Source organism: Geotrypetes seraphini, chromosome 5 (assembly GCF_902459505.1).
Source record: "Geotrypetes seraphini chromosome 5, aGeoSer1.1, whole genome shotgun sequence".
NCBI classification, from domain to species: Eukaryota; Metazoa; Chordata; class Amphibia; order Gymnophiona; family Dermophiidae; genus Geotrypetes; species Geotrypetes seraphini.
Genome location: NC_047088.1, coordinates 246,223,345 through 246,247,979, shown reverse-complemented (window position 1 = coordinate 246,247,979; position 24,635 = coordinate 246,223,345). Strand labels below are relative to the sequence as shown.

General features: G+C 43.6%; 1 protein-coding gene across 1 annotated transcript in view; it reads left to right on the top strand.

The window, feature by feature from the left end:
* KALRN (kalirin RhoGEF kinase) overlaps positions 1-24,635 on the top strand; it is a 1,310,049-nt gene that overhangs the window by 1,270,247 nt on the left and 15,167 nt on the right. Inside the window, exons 52-53 of the mRNA XM_033944399.1 lie at positions 15,598-15,625; positions 17,964-18,126. Of these exons, the coding sequence (XP_033800290.1) occupies positions 15,598-15,625; positions 17,964-18,126 (191 nt within the window). The remainder of the gene's footprint in view (positions 1-15,597; positions 15,626-17,963; positions 18,127-24,635) is intronic.

The window sequence follows — 24,635 nt, the reverse complement described above, 5'->3', positions numbered from 1 at the left end:
TTCTACGCAGTCGGCAGTACCGAACTGAAACGCTTCTTTTGAAGCTAAAGACCCTCCATTTCTTCCCTCCCTTTTGAGATTTTATTTTTGTCATTGTATTTAAGCTCTTACCATTTTCCCATTTTTCCTTTCTATTCCACTAAGGGCTCCTTTTATCAAGCCGCGCTAGCAGTTTAACGCGCGTAATACCGTGCGCTAAACCACCGTCTGCTCTAGCCGCTAACGCCTCCCTTGAGCAGGTGGTAGTTTTTAGGCCAGCGCGGGGGTTAACACGTGATGAAAAGTCACGCACGTTAACCCCGCTAGCGCGGCTTGATAAAAGGAGCCCTAAGTCTATTTGTTTTGTCGTCCCTTCCACTTTTTATTTTTAAGTTTGTTTTATCTTAAAAATATTCTCATAATTGCAACTCATGCTGAATGCCCTAAATGCCGTGCTGCCCCTGCTGGTTTGTTGCATATGTTTTGGTCCTGTGACAGAATACAAACCTTCTGGTCTTTTGTTGGCCTTCATCTACAGACGATCTTAAAGAAACGACTTCCCCTTGGAGCGAAGGTTTTCCTTTTTTATCACTTTACCTCTTTGGGCTTTCTAGGTGTAATTCCCTGTTGCTGAAGAAGGCTTTTTTGTTATCTCGTAAATGTATCCTCTTGTTATGGAGGCAGACCGAGGTGCCTACCCTCACAATGTGGAAAAATGAACTGTTTACTTTGCTGAAGTATGAATATTTGGATACTAAAAAGAGTGGCCCTGGTCAATGGAGGAAATTCCGAGCGGTTTGGGCTCCGGTCTGGGACAATTTGTCTCCGGGTGCCCGAAGTGCCCTTCTGAATTTCTGACACTGGAGTGCTTGGGGGGTGTGGGGTGGGGTTGGGGGGGGGTTTGGGGGGTGGGTTTTTCTTGGCTTTTGCTGAGTATCTTTTGTCTCCGCGCAGAAACCACGCGGTAGACCCTCTAGTCTGGTGTTTTACTTTGTTCCTGGTTCTTTGTATTCGGATTGTGGTTTACTTCTTTGTATACTTCTTTTCTTAATAAAAAGAAAATTTGAAATAAAAAAAAAAATAAATAAATATTCTCATAATTGTAAACAGTTTAGGTATGTTTTTGATAAACAGTATATCAAAGATTAAATAAACTTAGATATTCAACTGACTCTCTCCCTGTGCACGCTTCAGGCTCCAAGTGGCCATTCGCTGAACCGATTCCATTCTCAGCAAATCCTTTTGATAGTGTGGCCTCCAAAATTGAACACAATATTCCAGATGGGGGTCTCACCATGGACCTGTACAACGGCATTATAACTTCAGGCTTTCGACTGACAAAACTTCTTTGGATGCAACCCAGCATTTGTCTAGCCTTGGATGAAGCTTTCTCCACTTGATTGGCAGTCTTCATATCTTCACTAATGATTACTCCCAGGTCCCATTCTGCAACAGTTCTTGTTAAGGTCTCACCATTTAGGGAGTAAGTTCTGCATGGTTTTCCACTACCAAGGTGCACAACCTTGCACTTTTTGGCATTAAAACTCAGTTGCCAAATATTAGACCATTTTTCCAGTAAAAGTAGGTCCTGTGTCATAGTGTCGGGCACGGTTACTCTGCCCACTATGTTGCACAGTTTAGCGTTATCGGCAAATAACACAATTTTATCTCAAAGTCCCTGAGGCAGGTCCCGTACAAAGATATTAAATAGGATTGGACCCAAGACCGAGCCCTGCGGCACTCCACTGATCACTTCCGACGTTTCGGAGGGAGTACCATTTACCACCACCCTTTGAAGTCTGCCACTGAGCCAGTCTTTAACCCATACAGTCAATGTTTCTCCTAATCCCAACGAACTCATCTTGTTCAATAACCTACGGTGTGGGACACTATCAAAAGCCTTACTGAAGTCCAAATACACGACATCCAGGGACTCTCCCTTATCTAGCTTTTTCGTTACCCAGTCAAAGAAGCTGATTAGATTGGATTAGCAAGACCTTCCCTTTGTAAATCCATGCTGGTGGGGATCCCTCAGCTTCCCATCGTTTAGAATTGTATCTAATTTGTGTTTAATCAATGTTTCCATAAGTTTACACACTATTGATGTGAGACTTACCGGTCTGTAATTTGCAGTCTTTGACCTGCAACCCTTTTTGTGGAGCGGAATGACGTCAGCTGTTTTTCAGTCCAATGGGACTTTTTTTTTTTTCTTAGCCAAATTTTCTTCCATCTAGAGTTTGGCATATCTGATTGCTACTTTAACAGTCCTAGATTTCACCAGATAGGTTTCCTTAGCTTCCAGTCGTTGTGATTGTTTGTAGGATACAAATGCTCTTTTCTTCTGTTTTACGAGTTCCGAGATCTCTGCAGAGAACCATTATTTCTCCTCCGTTTACTCACGGTCTTAATAAAGAGGTTGGTTGCTTCCTGTAGGGTAGATTTCAGAGCTGACCACAGTACCTCCACACTATCTGTCGTGCCCTGGTTTTGCAGCGCCTCATAGACAAAATCTCCCATGCTCTTGAAGTTAGTGCCCTTAAAGTTGAGGACCTTTGTTGATGTGTTTGAACATAAGAACATAAGAACATAAGAAGCGCCATCTCCGGATCAGACCTTCGGTCCATCAAGTCCGGCGATCCGCACACGCGGAGGCCCTGCCAGGTATACACCTAGTGAATCCCTTCCTGAGGTGAAAGCACACCATGTTGTGGTCACTGGAGGCCAACGCATCACCTACCGATACCTCTGTGACACTATCTCCAGGACTCAAGGATCTCCCATATGAGAACGCCTAGGTAAGTAGGTACACTCTCGAGGAATGTAGAGAGAGGGGAGACATGATAGAGACGTATTGGAGTGGAAGAAGACATATTTTTCCTCACAGGACCTATGACTACAAGAGGGCATCTGTTAAAAATCAAGGGTGGGAGATTTCATGGTGACATCAGGAAGTATTTCTTCACCGAAAGGGTGGTTGATCGTTGGAATGATCTTCCACTTCAGGTAGTTGAGGCCAACAACGTGCTCGATTTTAAGAAAAATGGGACAAACATGTGGGGTCACTTCGAGGGAGTGTTTAGGGGGGAGGGTTATTCGAGTGGGCAGACTTGTTGGGCCGATGGCCCTTTTCTGCCGTCATACTCTATGTTTCTATGTCTTCTTTGCTTATTGTTATGTATGTTACCATATAACCCGTTCTGGGCTCCTCGGGGAGGACGAGATATGAATCTAACTAAATAAATAAATAATGTCTCTCCTATAGCATCCTTGTACTGTACAAAATTGTATCTCTTTAAATTGTATTGTAAATTGCCTTGAACCCACTTAAGTATAGTGCGACTCATAAATCTCAGATTACGAGTCCTGGAGTGCCTCCTTGCCAATCAGGCTTTCAGGATATCCATAATGAATATGCATGAAATAAATTTGCCGTGTATGCAAATCAAGTTTATGCATATTCATTGTGGATACACTGAAAACCTGAGTGGCAAGGGGGGGGGGTACTCCAGGACCGAATTGAGAAACACTGGATTAGAGCAATGCAGCCCTGCATTGCAGTCTTCGTTGCTTCAGTTACATATTCAGATGGTCAGTTTGTAATAGCAATAATCAGGCTAGTAAGGTCTTAACTAAGGTCAGCAAGGCATTCACATTTGTTCAGAAAAGAGGACCTTAGAATAACATCTTTAGATTATAGAGATTCGTAGACCTCAGTGGTGTAACTGTGTGAAAGTCAGGTTTCAACACACACAGTATATTCTACACCAAAAATCATTATCGGTCCAAGAAGTTATTTCAAAAGTGCTTAGAGTGCAGTTTTTATAAATAGTTTTAATAAATAGAAATACTCATCTTAAATATGCAAGAAAACGCGACTCAGGGGTATGTACTCCGACATAGAGCTATGTTTCGCCAGGTGGCTGTTGTCAGCATAGCTATCACTACCATTCAGAGGTCCTGGGTTCAATTCCCAGACAAGCCCCCAAAATGTCAGGTTTGTTAGTGGCCCTCCCAATGTATGGTTGGTGGGGTCACTTGAGAGGTGCCCTGACAAACGCCCGGTCCCAGGTTCAGTTCCCTCACTGAAGATTCACCAGGAAGTAGAATCAAAGAGGCACAGCCAGAGGTGATTGCATAAAGAATATATTATAGAAATAGTCTTACAGAAAAGTAGTAGTCATAGGCATTACAACAATTAAGCATTACAATTAATGAGAGAGCAAAGCAGTTTCCCTGCCTTACAGAGTCCAGAAGGAAGCGTGAAGTTCCAGGGAAAGGCAGAGAGAGAGAGAAAAGGGGGATGGTCTAAGCTTCGTGTTCCATAGATAAAGAGAAGGATAGACAGAGAAAGAGAGGGAGAGCTAGAGCTCAAGTGAAACAAGAGAGGACCAGAGTGCCAAGAGCCAAGAGATAGCTAGATAGATTGATAGAGCAGAAAGGAGGCTTTTATAGCTTGGAATCTTATTCTGTGTATAGAAACTATTGTATGTCCCAGTATCTTTCTGTTTAGAATTTGTAAACTGTTTGAAACAATGGTTAATTTAATTGATAAAGGAGGGTGTGATACTTGCAGGCGTGGTAGATGGGATTAGTCTCTGGCTTCTTTGTCCCATTCAAGCAGCCTATCTTCTTGATCTGTGCACCTGGACCCATTGTCCTAAGCACCCTCTTAATCAGACATTAACACCTTTTAGCTAGTCATGATTCAATCAGGGCTACTTAAAACATATCAATCAGGGATACTTAAAACAGTCTCCCTGCCCTCAGGGTCTATCTGCATTCACATGCCAGAGTCAGATTGATATAATTTCCCATAGGCCTTCGCTGACATAAGTAATGCCAACTAAAAATGCTGAATGGTAGTGATAGCTATGCTGACAGCTGTATCAAGGATTCCCCCTATAATTAAATCAATATAAATCAATATCTCATATACATCTATAAATAAGAAAATCCAAAAAATCACTTTGTAAAACTAACCTTTAAGTCGGCTGGAGCGATGTCTCCCGCATTTCCAAGTTTGTGCAGGAAGACATGGCTGCGGCATCCTAGTCCTTATACACTTTCAAATTAACGTGATGAGGTAAATATCTCTATGTGGCCAATCGGGAGGGAAAATCCCTCTAGTGACATGGATAGATCAGAGCTCATGTTACACCAACGTTATCCACTCTAGCTCAGCGTTCAGTGCCCTAGGTTTCACTGAATCCAGAATAAAGATCCATTTTTGTTCTTTGAAATTAAGTTTCTCGACTAGATTTCTATCCTCCCACCCTACTTTCACTTGATCGATAATTCGCCATTACAGTTTGTAATAGGCCATCTATTGTTCAGCAAGTACGGTTGCACCAATTTCCAACAGGAAAGCACATATAGCCGTCCCTTTGAAACTCCCACTGCTGAAACTGGACTCAAACATTTTTGGCTGCGGACATGTCCTCTTTTAAGAGGACTATCCCGGTGCCTGGAGGGATTTCCAAAACCCGGCAGTTTGTCTGGGTTTAGGAAGTCCCCGAGCTCGGGGCCGCGTCTAGAGGGCGTCTGCGCGGATGTTGATGTGATGATGTCACACGCATGCACATGATGTCATTGAGCTGACGTATATGCATGTGCAGATGCCTTCCAGATGCAGCCCCCGAGCTAAGGGAAGGAGACGTGAGGTTGGTTTGGGGGTGGGGCTAGGGACAAAATGGGGTGGGACCAGGTGTCCTCTTTTTTTAAAGAGGAAATTTGGTAACCCTAAGCACACACAATTTACAGCAGGGATCTCAAAGTCCCTCCTTGAGGGCCGCAATCCAGTCGGGTTTTCAGGATTTCCCCAATGAATATGCATTGAAAGCAGTGCATGCACATTCATTGGGGAAATCTTGAAAACCCGACTGGATTGCGGCCCTCAAGGAGGGACTTTGAGACCCCTGATTTACAGGATTAGTTCTAGTAAATCATAACCAATGTTGAATTTATCTCTGGGGATTGCCTCTCACTGTAGGTGAAAGTAAGTTTGAAATCTCACGGTGTGTGTACTTTTAACTCACAATTTTATAACGGGCCATTTCCTTGCGAAAAAACATCAGTTTTGTAAAGCTTCTCTATATGCAAAACAGCCTTCATAAAACCCTTCGTAATGAATTAGGTCACACCTAAAAGTAAATGCGGTGCAAGTGTGTGTGTTTAGGGGAGGAGTTTGGGCAGACAGTGGGCGGAGCTGTGATTTCCGCCTGTGCCTTCCACACTGAGGGCTCCTTTTACGAAGCTGCATCAGTGTGCGTGACTTTCAATCACGTGCTAACCCCCCGCGCTAGCCGAAAAACTACCACTTGCTCAAGAGGAGGCGGTAGCGGCTCGTGCGGCCGGCGGTTTAGCGTGCGCTATTATGCGCGTTGAACCACTAGCGCGGCTTTGTAAAAGGTGCCCTGAGCGTTCGGGTATAAATATCAGCGCCCACAATGTAGGCCCCATTCTTTCAAAATGTGTGCTAATATTTTATAAAGGGAGCTCAGTTGTCTATATAAAATTGGGAAAAATGAGATGTCTTCCTATCCTACTAACCTAGCTGTTAAAAATTACCTTCTACGAGAGCAGTTATTGAAAAGGGCACCTCTCCGGAGCCTATTCTAAAAATGAAAGTAAGCACTGTATTTTCTTTATTGAATTCCGGCTTAAAAAGGTGACTAGGCCCATATATTTTAAGTGTGAGCACTTGTAGCTGCCATAGATCTGGTGTAAATGCTCGTGCCTAGGCTGGTTTTAAAAAAAACACATAATATAAATTGATTTTACGCTGGTATATTTCCCCTAAAAGAGCTCACCTTTCGGGGTTTCGAGCCTCCTCTGACTGTCCTCGCTGTGCAAGCCCCGATGCTGGCTTGGGACATATGTTCTGGACTTGTCCTACTATTCAGTCCTTTCGGGAAACTATTTTTCCTTTTTGTAGAGCGTATTTGGAATGTTGTTCTTCAGCGTTCCCCTTTGTTTCTTTTTGGCGTCCCTATTCATTTTGCCCCTCGAAGACCGGGGACTGCGGCGTTTCGTCGATGGACAGTGGTGACAGCCCTCAAATGTATTTTGCTTAAGTGGATGGAAGTGGAGGGACCTGACTTTTCCCTCTGGCGTTGCCGCCTGATCACTCTTTTGATGTGAGGACGCCGTGAAGTGCAAGACTTTTCTTCCCTGCCTGCCCGGATTTTCCAACGCCTCTGGGAGCCTTTTTGGAACACTATGACTCCGGTGGCCCGTAGCCGCCTCCTGAACTGTTGACTTGTATTACTCTTTCCACCTGTTGTCTGCTTTGCATATCATTGCCTTTTCTTTTCTTTGAATGGTTTACATGGGCTGGGTTTGAAGGAGGACTGGGGATTGGGGTGGGTGGGGGGAGAGTTGCTGGGGTGGTCCCTTGTGTTTCTACGTGTGTCTTGTGGTTTATTCTTTATTTTTGGCTGGTTGCTATTGCTATTCACTGTTGGGGACCACATGGGGTCTCTGGGGGGTTTGGGAGTGAGGGGGGTCCCTTCCTGTTGGGTTTTGTGCTGTTGAAAAGTGAGCTTACTCTCTGTGTTGCCTTGTACTTTTGTATCATCTCTTGTTAAGCTCAATAAAATATATTTTACAATAAAAAACACATAATTATGGCTTTGTATAACTATGCACCCCTCGTGCACTTTACCCAGACTATGCCCATACCCACACCCACGTTAGGGGTATAGTCAGAAGGTTAGTTTTGGGTGGGCCCAAGGGAGGACTCAGGGGGTCAAGAATTTCCTCTGTCCCCCCCCCCCCACCCTCCAAGCTGCTGCTACCACCGCCGCAACCACCATAATGCCACCCCCTCCCCCACCTACCCTCCACCCCTGCTATCATTGCCATTGCCGAAGCTGCCTCCTGCTACCGCCACCATTGCCAAAAACCTCCCGTCCCTGATCATGCCTCTGCTGGTCGGGATGCCTAGCCCCACCAGCTGACGAGTTTCCCGCCGGAACAGCAGAACTCATCAGGTTGTTCCCACATCTAACACACAGCGCTTCCGAGCATGCTCGGTTCATTTGTGAACTGAACTTGCGCAGAAGGGCTGCATCGGCTGCCAGAGCATCCTGACACCTTCCTGCCGCTCAGGCAGTGTGACTGGGCTCCGAAAGGGGAAGGCTTGAGCACCAATGCCAGCCAAGTACTAGCTGCCATATTATTGGAGGAACACCTCAGCCCCACCACTCCACCGCTGTAATGATTTGCTACCGCAGGGAAGAATTATGTGTTGCCTCATCATTGGCTGTCCATTTTATTATAATTTATTATATTTTATAGCATATTTCAAAAATATTCAAATGTTTCTTCAGTCGCAAAGTTTTTTTTATAATAAATATCTCAACTATATAAAAATATAAATAGTACTTATCTCAGCCAAACCTGGGAATCAGACCCGACATGTTTCGCACTAAAAAAGTGCTGTATCAAGGGTCTCCCAAGGCTGCCGCTGTCATCCGACTCCTATTATGTTATGAGAAAGTCAGATAGGAGTCGGATGACAGCGGCAGCCTTGGGAGACCCTTGATGCATCACTTTTTTAGTGCGAAACGTGTCGGGTCCGACTCCCAGGTTTGGCTGAGATAAGTACTATTTATATTCTTATATAGTTGAGATATTTATTATAAAAAAAACTTTGCGACTGAAGAAACATTTGAATATTTTTGAAATATGCTATAAAATATAATAAATTATAATAAAATGGACAGCCAATGATGAGGCACCACATAATTCTTCCCGCGGTAGCAAATCATTACAGCGGTGGAGTGGTGGGGCTGAGGTGTCCCTTTAAAAAAAATGGATATAGAGTGAAGATTATTATTCTATCCAGATGGTATATATTAAAAGATACATTGATTTTAATGCTGGATATAAACATCAAACGATTAATGTTGCCAGTTTTGTGAGATATCATTGGAGGAGGCATGAGCCCGCCTTGGGGCTCAGGCCCCTGGCCCCCCCCCCCTCCTGTGGCTACACCGCGGCTTCAACCTACACCTCATTGCATTTAAATGTCATTTTATAGAACAGCGTGTAGCTGGAATGCTGCCAGTTTTTACATGCATTCTTGGCACCCCCTCAAGGAATTACCCCCTATGTATGTAAAAATCTAAAGGAAAATACCTACCATAGAAGATTATTATAACTCACCTTGGGCATGTCTTTGGCAAGGTGAGTAATAAATCCAATCAGAATGCTAATGCTGCTTGCTGAGACATAGCAGCACATTCATAGCTATGGAAGCATTTTCCATATTAAGAGCACTCCTAACTAGTCTGAAAGGTGTCTATAAAAGGAATCTATTGTTTTAAGTAACTACAAGGATTATGCTGTGCCCTTAGCAACTTTTGCATCAAAGGGCCTTTTGTCCCCTTTCCCATCTAATTTTTAATTATATTGTCAGAAAGGGTAATGAATATCAGTGGAAGATACTTGCCTTTTATTCTCACCTGGGAAAAATAACCCTATAATTTTCACCTGTCCTTTTAAAAAAAAAAAAAAAACTTTGAGAAGATTTTTCACCTTCTCAAATGTAGCCACTCCTGTCCCTTCCCTTTCTCCCTCGCCATCAGGTCGCTGACCTACCCTATAAGCTCACCAACAAATAGGGAGAGGAAAAATCTCAAACTTTGCTGGAGGCAATAATTTGCAACTACAAAGATTGGCGACAAACCCCAAAAAGCCTCACCGCTAAATCCTCTTGTTCAATTTCTATTATGCTATAAGCTGCCGTGTGCTGAGCTGAATGACCACAAGGTGAAAATAAATCAAGCTCCAAGATCGCCGAGGAACAGGACCTGAAAAGGAAGGAGATTGAGAATGACAGGGGGGAAAGAATTTGTCCCCGTCCCCACAGTTAACTGCAGGAAACCATCTCCGTGTCATTCTTTAAGGAGAGAGGGAAGAACCAGAGTATGAATGGCCACAACCACTGACCCTCAAGCTTTGCTCTGAAGAACGCTGGTGTAGAAGGACTGAGGTTGAAACAGACACTACAGAATGACAGTCTCTGGTATCCAGAGCAGATATTGTGATGTCATAATGCCTCATTCCACCAGTGCCTAAGAGCCAATCAAATCAGTGATGCCACAATGGCTTCATTATCCTTGGCTCACATAAGAATCAGAGTATGAATAGCCACAACCACTGACCCGCAAGCTTTGCTTTGAAGAATGCTGGTGTAGAAGGACTGACGCTGAAACAGACACTACAGAATGACAGACTCTGGTATCCAGAGCAGATATTGTGATGTCATAATGCCTCATTCCACCAGTGCCTAAGAACCAATCACATCAGTGATGTCACAATGGCTTCATTATCCTTGGCTCACATAAGCACAGCCACTGACCCGCAAGCTTTGCTTTGAAGAATGCTGGTGTAGAAGGACCGAGGTTGAAATAGACACTACAGAATGACAGTCTCTGGTATCCAGAGCAGATATTGTGATGTCATAATGCCTCATTCCACCAGTACATAAGAGCCAATCACATCAGTGATGTCACAATGGCTTCATTATCCTTGGCTCCCATAAGAATCAGAGTATGAATGGGCACAACCACTGACTCTCAAGCCTTACATTGAAGAATACTGATGTAGAAGGAATGATGTTGAGATAGACACAGAATGACACAGGATGGCTAGAACCTAAGACCATAAGCGTTGCCATACTGGGACAGACCAAAGGTCCATCAAGCCCAGTATCCTGTTTCCAGCAGTGGTCAACCCAGGTCCCAAGTACCTAGCAGAAACCCAAAGAGTAGCAACATTCCAGAGCTGAGATTGTGATGTCATAATGCCTCATTCCACCAGTGTCTATGAGACAGCTTCATCAGTGATGTCACAATGGCTGCATTATCCTATACTTGGCTCAAATAAGAATCAGAGTATGAATGGGCCCAGCCACTGACCCTCAAAGCCTTGCATTGAAGAATGCTGGTGATAGACACTAAAGAATGACATGGGATAGTTTCCTGCGGTTATCCGCAGGGACGGGGACAAATTCTATCCCCATGTCATTCTCTATGTGCATTAAAACATCACCTTTCAATATTCAGCCCCTAGTGGTTAACAGGGGCTACCATGGGCTCCTATACCCAGGTATTTCGCATTGGTCTGGATGCAAGTTGGCCAACAATTCAACTGATACACAGATAAGTAACCAAATAAAGTTAAGGCAGCCTTTTATTTCTGTCCTAACTTTATCCAGGTAGTTACCCGCTTAGGGAGATGAGTTTTGATGCTAACCAGGCAACTCCTGGCTCCACCCATGTACCACCCTGGCATTACCTGACCACTACTGAGATGGTCTAACCGGATATTCAACAATATTATCCAAATAAAGCCACTGAAAATCCAAGTCTGGATCCAGTCAGTGAGACGTATCCAGGTAGGAGCTGACCTAGCTATAAAATCATTGTGTCGCATCTGCTCATGCTCAAAGGCCCTCACAGACACAGCCGCGAGCTTAAGAGGAGGTTTGTGTGGGGTGGGGCTGGGGCGGAACTGGGTGTTGCTGGGGAGCGGGGCCAAATGTCCGGGTTTTAACTTTGTGAAATCTGGTAACCCTAGGCCAGGGTCTTCCTGACCTAATTTACCAGTGTCTTAGTCGTACCATGCTTATTCTCCATTCCCTAATCATAGTAGGGGGTGGAGTATACAAGTCCCTATTCCCTTTCTCCCCTCTCCTGCATATTTAAAATTTGTGGTCAGTGTTACTTTAACATGGAACAATGGGGGGTTAATGTTATACCAAAATAAATCAGTCACCTAAGGCATGTCTGGGCCAATCAGAGCCTTAGGCCTCTCCCTAGTGCATCCCAGGATGCACTGGGGAGGGGAAGGCCCATTTTGGAAGAGGCGGGCCACCTGACTGGAGGGAGTAGGCATCCCTCCGATCAGCAATCTAAAGGTTCGAGGGAAGAGTGATTGGAGGCTGGGGGGGGGGGGAAATGGGCATGTCTCCCGCTGCTGAAAGGGGGGGCGTTCTTTTGGTTGCGGGAGAGAGTGGACATCTCTCCCACTATAGGAGGGGGTTGTTTGCTGCGGGAGACAATACGCATCTCTCCCGCTACAGGCGAGAGATGCCTATTCTTCCAATGTGGAAGAGAATAGGCATCTCTACTGCTGCTTGGCGGTGGGAGAGAGTGAGCATCTCTCCCATTGCTTGGGGGGGGGGCTTGTTTGCGGTGGGAGTGTCCGTAGGATGGGTCCCAAAGTGACGGGCTGGGTAAATGACTGGTTGAGTGGAAAGCGACAGAGGGCAGTGATCAATGGAGATCGTTCCGAGGAAAGAGATGTTACCAGGTTCTGTTTTTGGGCCTGTTCTTTTTGACATTTTTATAAATGATGTCGCTGAAGGGTTGTTGGGTAAGATTTGCCTCTTTGCGGATGATACCAAAATCTGCAATAGAGTAGACACCCAGGATGGTGTGAATAACACGAAGAAAGACCTGGCAAGGCTTGAAAAACGGTCTGAAATTTACATAGTAACATAGTTACATAGTAGATGACGGCAGATAAAGACCTGAATGGTCCATCTAGTCTGTCCAACCTGAATTCAATCTAAAAATTTGTTGTTGTTTTTTCTTCTTAACTATTTCTGGGCACGAATCCAAAGCTCTGCCCGGTACTGTTCATAGGTTCCAACTACTGAAGTCTCCATCAAAGCTCACTCCAGTCCATCTACACCCTCCCAGCAACTGAAGCCCTCCCCAGCCTATCCTCCATCAAACGGCCATATACAGACACAGACCGTGCTAGTCTGCCCAGTACTGGCCTTAGTTCTTCAATATTTACTATTATTTTCTGATTCTAGATCCTCTGTGTTCATCCCACGCTTTTTTGAACTCCGTCACCGTTTTCCTCTCCATCACCTCTCTCAGGAGCACATTCCAGGCATTCACCACCCTCTCCATAAAGAAGAGTTTCCTTACATTGCTCTTGAATCTACCACCCCTCAACCTCAACCTGGCAGCTAAAATATAATGCTAAGAAATGCAAGGTCATGCATTTAGACTGCAAAAACCCGAGGGAACGGTACAGTTTATGTGCAGGTCAGAAGAGCGGGACTTGGGTGTGATTGTATGTGATGATCTTAAGGTGGCCACACAGGTTGAAAAGGTGACCGTGAAAGCTAGAAGGATTCTAGGGTGCATAGGGAGAGGTATGGCCAGTAGGAAAAAGAAGGTATTGATGCCCCTATATAAGACTGGTGAGATCTCATTTAGAATATTGTGCACAATTCTGGAGGCTGCACCTTCAAAAAGATATAAAAAGGATAGAGTCGGTCCAGAGGAAGGCTACTAAAATGGTGCATGGTCTCTGTCACAAGGCATATGTGGACAGATTTAAAGATCTCAATCTATATACTTTGGAGGAAAGGCGGGAGAGGTGAGATATTCAAATACCTATGTGATCTAAACGCGCATGAGTTGACTCTCTTTCAGCAGTTGAAAAGAAACTCTGGAATGAGAGGGCATAGGATGAAGTTAAGCGGTGATAGGCTCAGGAGTAATCTAAGGAAATACTGTTTTATAGAAAGGGTGGTAGATGTGTGGAATAGTCTCCCGGAAGAGGTGGTAGAAACAGAGACAGTGTCTGAATTCAAGAAAGCCTGGGATAGGCACGTGGGATCTCTTAGAGAGAGGAAGAGATAATGGTTACTGGGGATGGGCCATTTGGCCTTTATCTGCCATCATGTTACTATGTTTCTATAATCATAAAGTTCTATGACATCACAATGCAGGTGTAAAGAGCCTTAGCTAATAGGGAGAGGAGATGCAAATACAGTATTAAGAGCCTTAGCCAATAGGGAGAGGAAGAGATAATGGTCACTGCGGATGGGCCATTTGGCCTTTATCTGCACTCATGTTACAATGTTTCTATAAACAGGGGAAACAAATCCACAAAATACAAAGGAACAAATCTAAGTGGAAATGTCCAATCAGAAAGGTGCACAAAAAAGTGTCTTTCAACTCATCTGATTGATCCAAAATCTTTATTCATCCAAAGTAACTCAACGACCCGACATGTACATGTTTCGGCCTCACGGCCTGCATCAGGAGTCTATAAGTCATATATATATAAAGACATAAATAGAACAATGAACATACAGTCATACATAGAAATATGATAATATTAAAACCAAAGCACAATAATAAAAATAGAATAGGTTGGTTTTAACATATTTTTGATTCATTTATGTGCTTTGCTGTTTTTTATAAATATTTATATTTATACAATTCTATTTTTATTATTGTGCTTTGGTTTTAATATTATCATATTTCTATGTATGACTGTATGTTCATTGTTCTATTTATGTCTTTATATATATGACTTATAGACTCCTGATGCAGGCCGTGAGGCCGAAACATGTACATGTCGGGTCGTTGAGTTACTTTGGATGAATAAAGATTTTGGATCAATCAGATGAGTTGAAAGACACTTTTTTGTGCACCTTTCTGATTGGACATTTCCACTTAGATTTGTTACAATGTTTCTATAACCATAAAATTCTATGACATCACAATGCAGGTGTAAAGAGCCTTAGCCTATAGGAAGAGGAGATGCAAATGTTAAGAGTCTTAGCCAATAGGGAGAGGAGGAGATAGTGGATGCTGCAGATGGGCAGACTGGATGGGCCATTTGGCCTTTATCTGCCTTCATGTTTCTATGTTTCAAAATATGTAATATTTTGGCAACACACATGATATCGTCATGCCAATAAAATTATCTGAATTTCTTAGAAAACTTGGCATACTACCTCCCCCTCCCTTTTATGAAGCCGTGTGAACATTTTTTATTGCTGGCCATGGTTGTAAGAGCTCCGATACTCATAGAATTCTACGAGTGCTGGAACTTTTACTGCCGCAACTGGAGATAAAAACCACTAACACGGCTTCATAAAGCAGGGGGGGTTATGTAATGTTAACATTCTATATAACTGCTGAATAAGTTAAATAGAGCTAGAATCCACTGGGATATAATTGGTTGTATGAAATTTTGCTTACATACAAGGGGATGCTGAAAAGTTCTCAGCCCAACCAACCAACTTCCTAAATTCTGAGCGTTATTCTATGTTTTGACATTGTTTCAGATCATTGATTGGACCATATCCATGTCCTTCTCTTCTTGGTTGGGTTGAGAACTTTTCAGCACCATCTCGTAGTGTGAAGAGTTTCGGTCTTTGGTAACCAGAGCTGAGATTGTGATGTCATAATGCCTCATTCCACCAATAAGAGCCAACCTCATCAGTGATGTCACAATGACTTGATTGTCCTATGCTTTTATTACATATGAGGGGGTGCTGAAAAGTTCGCAGCCCAACCAACCAACTTCCTAAATTCTGAGCATTATTTTGCCACTGTAGCCGAAAAGAGTGTTATCTGATTTCATTAACTACCAATGTGCAGAAACAAAATTCTCTGTTTTGATATTGTTTCAGATCTTTCATTCAGCCATATCCACGTCATTCTCTTCTTGGTTGGGCTGAGTACTTTTCAGCACCCCCTCGTAATACCCCACTTCCACATGTGTTTCCCTTCCACCTTTATTTTAGAAAATAAAAACTAACCTATACTTCTCTTTCTTCATATTTTACAGCTGATGAACCCAAATTTCATCCAAGAAGGTGAGATCATTTCTTCCCTCCCCTCCTTATGAAATCTAATAAGATTAACTCGTATAGAGCCTTCCATACTCTTCCTCCAGTAACCTTCCATTTCCTTCTCTTTTTCCTCTGATAATATTAAAGTCTCACAGAAGGATGGCAGTGTCCGCATACGACAGTTTTATGTTCTTAAAGAACATTGATGCTTTAATCCAGGGTCTCTCAAACTTTTTTTTTAGCTCCGGCACACTGAATGGAGCAAATGTTTCTTGTAGCACATTATAATTGAAATGATAAAATTGCGAAACCAACATAAAATTACATTGGAGAGTTATTTATTTAAAATTCTTTAAGCTATACAGTATCCCCCCCGCTCATACGCGGACGGCGGTTCGCAATCCCAGTCATTCGCGGATTTTCTGACCACGAATGACCGAGCAGGAGAGGGCACTAAAGTTGGGCCTTACCAATCAGGAGCTGCGTGTCAAAGCAGCTCCTGATTGGTGAGGCCCGACTTTAGTACAGGAAGAGGCGGTCGGAGCATACAGCGAGTGATTTCCTTCACTCGCCGACACTCCGGCTGCCCTCTTCTGCCTCTCCAGCTGCCCTCTCTTATCGCCTCTGCCTAAAAACCATATTCAGGGGAGTATTGTATATGGGTAATTGTAACAACGGTGAAACTAATGTAGATAGAATAGAATTGCTAATCAATGTGATGGATGTGCTTATTTTTGAGTGCAAATTAACTCAAAACACGGCTCAATAGTCGACAAGCAAACACGCATTTCATCATCCACCATCTGCAGTTCTCTTTTTTTAGATTTAATTTCTGTCAGAGCTGAAAATCTAAGTTCACAAAGATAAGAAGATTCAAACGATAACAAAGCCTTTATTGCTTTGTTGTTCAAGTTAGGATAACTACTTGCCATTAGATTTCAAGGACCAATAATGCTTGTCTGGTACGCACACAGACGCTCATAACATTGACAGACTCTTGCGTAAGTGACATACATGTCATCTATTCTAGTGTAGACTTATAAAGGGAATTTTTAAAAATAAAGTAAAATTCAGGAATCTCTCGTGGCATACCCGGAATCTCTTCAGGGCACACCATGGCACACAGTTTGAGAGGCACTTCTTTAATCACTGGAAAAGTCCATCGTAACTAAACTGAGACAGATTTGGACTTTTGGGGAATTTGGCGTTTGATATGTAAAAGGTGTACTGAATGTCATGAAAGGTTGTACGATCATGCATCAATGGCAAAAGATCCAGACCAGGGGTTCTCAACCCAGTCACAAAAAAAAGGAGAGCGGAAAAATAAATTGTATCAATCGAAAAAATTCCACACACCAGACTTTTAGGTTATAGCACACAGTCTTCACAGCAAAGCATTTAAATAAATAAATAAATAAATAAATAAATGATTTGATTGGGGAACGAAAAAGCATCAGAGCCCAGTTTGAGGGACACTAATTTCAAAATAAATGGGATAAAACATCTCATTGACTATAAAACATCCTTCACAAAAAACTTTCCACAGTGTGTTGTGATTCAGCACGAATATTATTGAGAAAGACATGGGGGAAGCCATTGCTTGCCCTGGATCGGTAGCATGGAATGTTGCTACTCTTTGGGGTTCTAGAATCTTGTTACTCTCTGGGATTCCGGAATCTTGCTATTCTTTGAGATTCTGTATGGAATGTTGCTACTCCTTAGGGATTCTAGAATCTTGTTACTCTCTGGGATTCCGGAATCTTGCTATTCTTTGAGATTCTGTATGGAATGTTGCTACTCCTTAGGGATTCTAGAATCTTGTTACTCTCTGGGATTCCGGAATCTTGCTATTCTTTGAGATTCTGAATGGAATGCTGCTACTATTTGGGTTTTGGCCAGGTACTAGGGATCTGGATTGGGCACACATCAGGGATATTATAAGAAGTTTCTGAAGATTTGCTGATTATGCTCTTTGGTCTTATACGTCCAGGGCGGGAATGTATTTTTCAATTCTCAATTAGAGTGTAGTTCTTAGATATAATTATGGGGGGGGGGGTGATAATCTTTTTGTCATAGATTATAATTGTAATTGTATTTAAGTGCTTTTATAGAATTATATGATTGTATTTTATTTTGCACTTACTTATGGCTTTAAAATGAATAAAGAAATTTAAAAAAAAAACTAAACTCAGTGTCAAAAAGAGCATTCTTTCTCAAAAAATCTTTCATGAAAAATGATATTTGATTTATCAGAATGTTCAGAAAGAATGCTCCAAAGGCATGGTCCAACCTGGAATAATATTAGGAAGTAAGGGTTTGCGTGTATTTCATTTACCAACATTTTCTTTTCCTCTTATCTCAGTTGCCCCAGAATTTTTGGTGCCACTTGTAGATGTCACCTGTGTGCTTGGGGACACAGTGACGCTACATTGCAAAGTCTGTGGACGTCCAAAGCCAAACATCACTTGGAAGGGTCCAGATCAAAGCTGTCTTGACAACAACAGCACGCATACGGTTTCATCCTGGTACGTATTGCACATACATAAGACTCGATAAACTAACGGGCCTGTATAAAATCACCCACTGGCCCCCACCCCAGTTCTGTATATAGCGCCATAAGTTGTATGCTCAAATCGGTGCTCACAACCGATTTGTATGCACAACTTAATTGATTAACAAGACCAATTAATTGGTATTAAAGAGAAGCTATGCGCACAGCTTGGTAGGTGCATTCTCTAAAGAGATGCGCATTAGAGATAGCGCACAAATCCGAAAAGCAGGTGTGGCCAGAGGAGGGGCATTATTGGTCATGGGCATTCCTAAAAGTTACATACACTGATATAGAATACGCCTGATCTGCGCACAAGTTAGGCGCAAGGATTTAAGCCTGGTTTTCCATGGTCTGAATGTGTGCGCTTAAATCAGGGTAGCCCAGCCTCAATACTCGAGGCCACAATCCAGTTGGGTTTTCAGGATTTCCCCAATGAATTTGCATGAGATCTATTTGTATGCACTGCTTCCACTGATGCAAATAGATCTCATGCATTTTCATTGGGGAAATCCTGAAAATCCAACCTGGCAAGGGCCGAGGTTGGACACCCCAGATTTAATGACACATACGGCCACTAAGCATGATTCTATATATAACACTTGCCTTTTATAGAATCGCCCTTAGTGCCGTTCTAGACAGTACCGTGTTTTTCTTTTGGGGGGAGGGGGTTTGCCCTATATGTAGAATCAGGTCCTTGTTGTGCTTAAAATCAATTTTGCACATAAATGTCCTCCTATAAAATACTGACCAGTGTTAAATTACCTGCACTTTGCCTGCAGGTGTTTCTGGGGCAGAATTTTCAAATACAGACATAGGGGTTGATGTTCAAAGCAATGCAAATGAGCAGGAGAAACTCCTGTCTAGTTGCGTTGTCTGTGCGGGGCTATCTGGGGATATTACATTACATTACAGATTTCTATTCCGCCATTACCTTTCGGTTCAAAGCGGATTACAAAAAGAGTTATGCAAGAAGGGTTACAACGTTAGATCAGAGAAGATTTCCAAGAGAGGGAAAAGTAGGATCTGGGGTTAGGGAGGGGATGGTAAGAGGGGGGTTAAGCTTTATCATGGTATTAAGCTTTATTAAGGGATTTCTTGAAGAGTATAGTTTTTATTTCCTTTCTGAACATCTTGTAGTCTGGGGTTGTTGTCAATAGGTTGGAGACTTGGTTGTCTATCTTCGCTGCCTGAGTGGCCAGTAGTCCGTTGTATAGTTTTTTCCGTTTTACTTCTTTGATTGGGGGGTAAGTGAATGGGGTGTGTGTTTTTCTATGCCTGGTAGAGGTGCTGTGGATGAGGCGGTCGTTTAGATAGGTTGGGCTGTCTCCATTTATAGTTTTAAATAGTATACAGTAGAATTTAAATTGTATTCTTTCCTGGATTGGAAGCCAATGAGAATTGATGAATGCCTCAGTAATGTGATATTCAGAACTTCACTGCATAAGGTAACCAGACCACATAAAACACAGTCCTATCTTTGTCCAGTTTCAGCTTTCCAGATCAGGGCTGAATATTGGCTTTAACCAGATAAACGAGACCCAAAAATAAAGGGTCAAAATAAGTCCCACAAAAAATTGAAAAACCAAACCCAACAAGGTGGGGAAAATAGGTCAGTATCCAGATGAACACAAGAAAGTTTATTGACACTGTGAAGTCAAAATCAACATCCAATGCAGGAGAAGTTCATGCGGTATAAAAACCAGTCCGTGTTTTGGCAAATTGCCTTCTTCAGGAGTCCCAATGAGTAGGATGACCAGATTTTCCTTTGGGAAAATCCAGACCCATGGCCACGCCCACAGGACCACCCAGTTCTGTGCCGCACCCAGATGGCATCCGTGCATTTGCGGACGTGATGCAATAATGTCACGCACATGCACGTGTGCACATGACCTCACCACTTTGCATCCATGCATGCGTGGATGCCCCTTCCTGACGCAATTTTGTCAGGAAGCTTTTCAAAACCTGGACAATGTGCCGGGTTTTGAAGAGCCGTCTGGACTCCCGGGCATGTCCTCAAAGGAGGACATGTCCGGGGGAAATCCGGACGTCTGGTAACCCTACCAATGAGTCCACAATGAACAAATAAGCTCTGGAGATAACGTATACAGTACTTTTTGAGTTTTTCTAGTCTTCTAATCAAGTATAAGTTACTTGATGAATTCTCAAAGTAAACATAATCCCTTAGAAGAAGCAGACCACTTTCCACCCCAAAACAGCAGATATACTCCGATATTTAATTTTCGAAGGCAACTGAAGACATATCTGTTTGCTAACTAATCAAATTTTTCTAATCTGTATTGGTTTTTAAGTATTTGTTAACAACATTGAACTTACTGGTACTTCTAGAGGGCGTGAAAGGACAAGGTACGGAATTGGAGTTCAAGAAGGGTTTGGACAATTTTCTGAAGGAAAAGGGGATAGAAGAGTATAGATAGAGGGTTAATATACAGGTCCTGGACCTGGTGAGCCCCCCGCGTGAGCGGACTGCTGGGCATGATGGACCTCTGGTCTGACCCAGCAGAGGCACTTCTTATGGTCTTATGTACTGGTTATGCAGTATAGAAGTGATTTCTTATGTTATAGTACTACAACAAATTAGGAATCACTCTACCGCCCAATTCTCGTGCAGACCATAGTACTTTCCGAGATACCCCGGGAGGCTTTCCTTGCCAAATGAATTTAGAGAATTCAGACTGGAGTTTGCGCATCATGGCTTTGGGGACCTGAATAGGTAAAGTCTGGAACAAGAACAGCACACTGGGTAAAACATTCATTTTCAGAATGGCCTGATAGTAAATGCTGGGACAAAAAGTTGGCAGCAGCTATAAAAATGGTTTACCATCACCTGCTATTTACCCCATAGATTATAAAATACAACAATCTATGTACGTTTGTGAATAATCTAGGCATGTAAGTGTCCACGCTTACAAATACTCTGTTATAAACATACCCTCAAAAACAAGGGTTCTCAACCCAGTCCTCGGGACAGACCTTCCCAGTCAGGTTGCCAGGATGCTTACAATGAATATGCATGAGATCGATTTGCATGCATTTTTTTATGTATGCAGATCTGCCTCATGCATATTCATTGTGACTATCCTGAAAACCTGACTGGCTAGGTGTGTCTCAAGGACTGGGATGAAAATGCCCCGCTCTTAAGGGATAATTCTGTCAGGAGCTAAGAGTGCACATAAGTGCCGATATTCTAGTCATTTATGCAATTATGCAATTATTGTTCCCCTTCCTTTTGTTCTGGTCCTTCTCCCCTGCTTTCTCTTTTTACAAATTGCATTTCCGCCCTTTTCCATCCTGTATCGGTAAGTTAGTGTTTGTCAGTGCGTTTGATTGTTTGTAGCATTATTTGTAATTTGTTTTTAACGTACGCTCTTTTTATATTTTATTCTTGTATTATGTAAAACCGCTTTGAATTTTGATAGGGCAGTATATCAAATTTTTAAATAAACCTGAAACCTGATTATATGAACACACATGTAGATAAAATACCACCTTATTTATTTAAACACCCCCCTCCCCCTTTTTACAAAACCGCGATAGAGATTTCTAGCGTAGGCTGGTGCGCCGATTGCTCTGCGCTGCTCCCAACACTCATAGAGTTCCTATGAGCGTCGGGTGCAGCGCAGAGCATTCAGCGCTCTGGCCTGCGTTAAAGCCCACTATCGCAGTTTTGTAAAAACAGGCGGGGGGGGGGTTATTATTTATTTTAATCAATTCAAAAACTTAGAGTCCACTTCAACCTAAGCAGATTCCAAAATACATACAAATTTATGACTTAACAAATAAACTGCCTCCTTTACAAAGCCGCGCTAGGGTTTTTAGCGCCAGTTGCGGCGGTAACAGCTCGAACACTCATAAGAATTCTATGAGCATCGGCGCTGTTACCGTGGCGGCCGGCGCTAAAAACCCTAGCGCGGCTTTGTAAAGGAGGGGGAAAAATCTTTAAAAAAAATATTACATTAAACAAATATCCTACAACGGCTTCATTCTCATGGGCACTGCTTCTTACCCTGTTTCCCCGATGGTAAGACACTGTCTTATTTTTTTTGGAAGGCCAAAATATGCTCTAGGGCTTATTTTCGGGGGGATGCCTTATTTACATTTTTATCTAAAAAGGGGGGGCTGTCTTATTTGACGGCTGAAGCATCAGTCGGCCGAAAAATCGTACCGTGTATGGCCAGCTTTATCCATCATACCATATATTGTACCATTTAATGTCCCCAATGTTCTCCATCAGGGAAACACAGTAAAGAGATCATTCTGTAGTGCAGCATCAGAGGGGACTTGACAATGTGAAACCATTGTTTATATACCGTATGCATTTTAAACAGGCTTTATATACAGTAAGTGGTATTGCTCACAGCAAAAGAAACCTGTCTGCGTGTCTCACTTTTGGATGTTCTGGCCGTGAACAAACTCCTGCAGTCTCCGTTAGGGAGGGATGAGGGAAGCTGCCTGTGTTTCCTTGCGTGGAGTCACGTGCGCGCGCTGCAGTCCTGTCACTTCCTCCTCTTCACTTCATGACGAGGCGCGGCACGCAGCCATGGAGGCAAATACGGTAGACGGAGGGACCACATGGAGTCACCCACCGTACCACCCGATTCGGGTAAGCGCAGGTATCGGTGGGTGGCTTATTTGCGGGGGGGAGTGCCTTATTTTACATTTTTTTCTAAAAAGGGGGGGCTGTCTTATTTGATGGCCCTGCCTTATCATCGGGGAAACAGGGTACTTACATATAAACAGCTTCCACCAAAAGAGAAGCTTTCAACGGCTTTATAAATCTTTGAATGTCATCAATCCATCTCAATTGCCCTACCAAATTATTCCACAGCTTCACTCCTGTTATAGAAATAGCCATTGTTCTCGTACGAGCATATTTCACGTGCGTCAGACCATCCATAGCCAGTTGCATTGTCAATTCTGATCTCAATGAGTGACGTTGATGACACAGTGTCATAACTTGAGATAAATACCATGGTACGCCCTGATGAAGAGCTCGAAAGACCTTCTGGCTAATCCCCTCTTTTACAAAGGTGCGCTATGCTTTTTAGCGCGCGCTAAATATTACCGCGCGCTAAACGCTAACATGTGCATGTTATCCTATGGATGCTTTAGCGGTTAGTGTACGTGTTGATTCAGCACACGCTACATCTGCGCTAAAATGCTTAGTGCGCCTTTGTAAAAGGGGGGGGAAGTGTTACTCTGTAAAACCGTTTCTAGATGCAACAGTGCGTGCTTTGATAGGGGGATAAACATGAGTGGAAGTGCACCATGCCCATATGATTAGCGTGCCCAGTGGCGTAGTAAGGGGGAGGGGCAGTCCATCACGGGCGCCGTCATGGTGAGGGCGGAGGCGCCCGTCCTCCTCTCTGCCCCCCCCGCCCCTCACTACCGCGCATGTGCGCCTCATCCCTTCCCCCGTACCTCTGTAATGTTCCTGGCATGAGCCGCAACCCCGCCAACCTGCTGTCACGCCAGCATCAGCTCTTCCCCTGATGTCACTTCCTGGAACTGCACCTAGGAAGTGACATCAGAGGAGGAGCCGATGTTGGGGGTTGCTGTTCGCACCGGAAAGAGGTACGTGGGATGAGAAGCGGAAAAATACGGAACCAAAAAAAGGTCAAAAATTGCTGGACTAAGTGCATAGCCCTGAAGTTGGAGACTGCCCCCAACTTTGTTGGTTGGGCTGAGAACCTTTCAGCGGTCCCTCATAAAAATCCACTTTGAAAAGCAATTTGCTGCAGAGACAGAGAATTAGAGCCCACAGTTTACTGACACGACAACTATAGCCTGATTCATTTCCCCTCTTCTCCTGGAATTAAGCCTAGGAACAGTGGCGTAGCGAGGGTAGGAGGCGCCCGGGGGCAGTGGTGCCCTACTATGTCCTCCTCTCTGCACCCCCCTCGGTTCCTTCCTTCCATGACCTCCCTTCCCCCCTGTACTTCTTTAAATCTTCGCCAGCACGAGCAGCTTCTCTGGCCTGCTGCTCGTGCCAATGTTGGCTTTCCCTCTGATGTCACTTCCTGGTCCCGCAACCAGGAAGTGACTTCAGAGGGGAGCCCGACCGGCACGAGCAGCAAATTGCAGAAGTTACTCACCCTGGCGAAGATTTAAGGAGGTATGGGGTGAGGGAGCATGTGTGATGTGGCGTGGGGAGGGCAGAGAGGTGCCCACAGAGGCGGCACCCAGGGCGGGCCACCCCTCTGCCCTCCTCTTAGTATGCCACTGCCTAGGAATGTACGTCGCTTGTGAAAGGCACTATGAATGTAATTTTCAAAGGTATTAATTTCTATGAAGGTTTCCATAAAATTGCCCACCCTGTGTTTGGGTAAAGCTCCCCCTCCCCCCCCCCCCCCCCCCCCCCCGTTTGTACAATGTATATACGTATGCATAAGCTTACCCATTGTCTGAGTGGTGTTCCTGAGGATAGAGTTGGGAAGGGGTTCAGTACTTTACACACTTATTTAC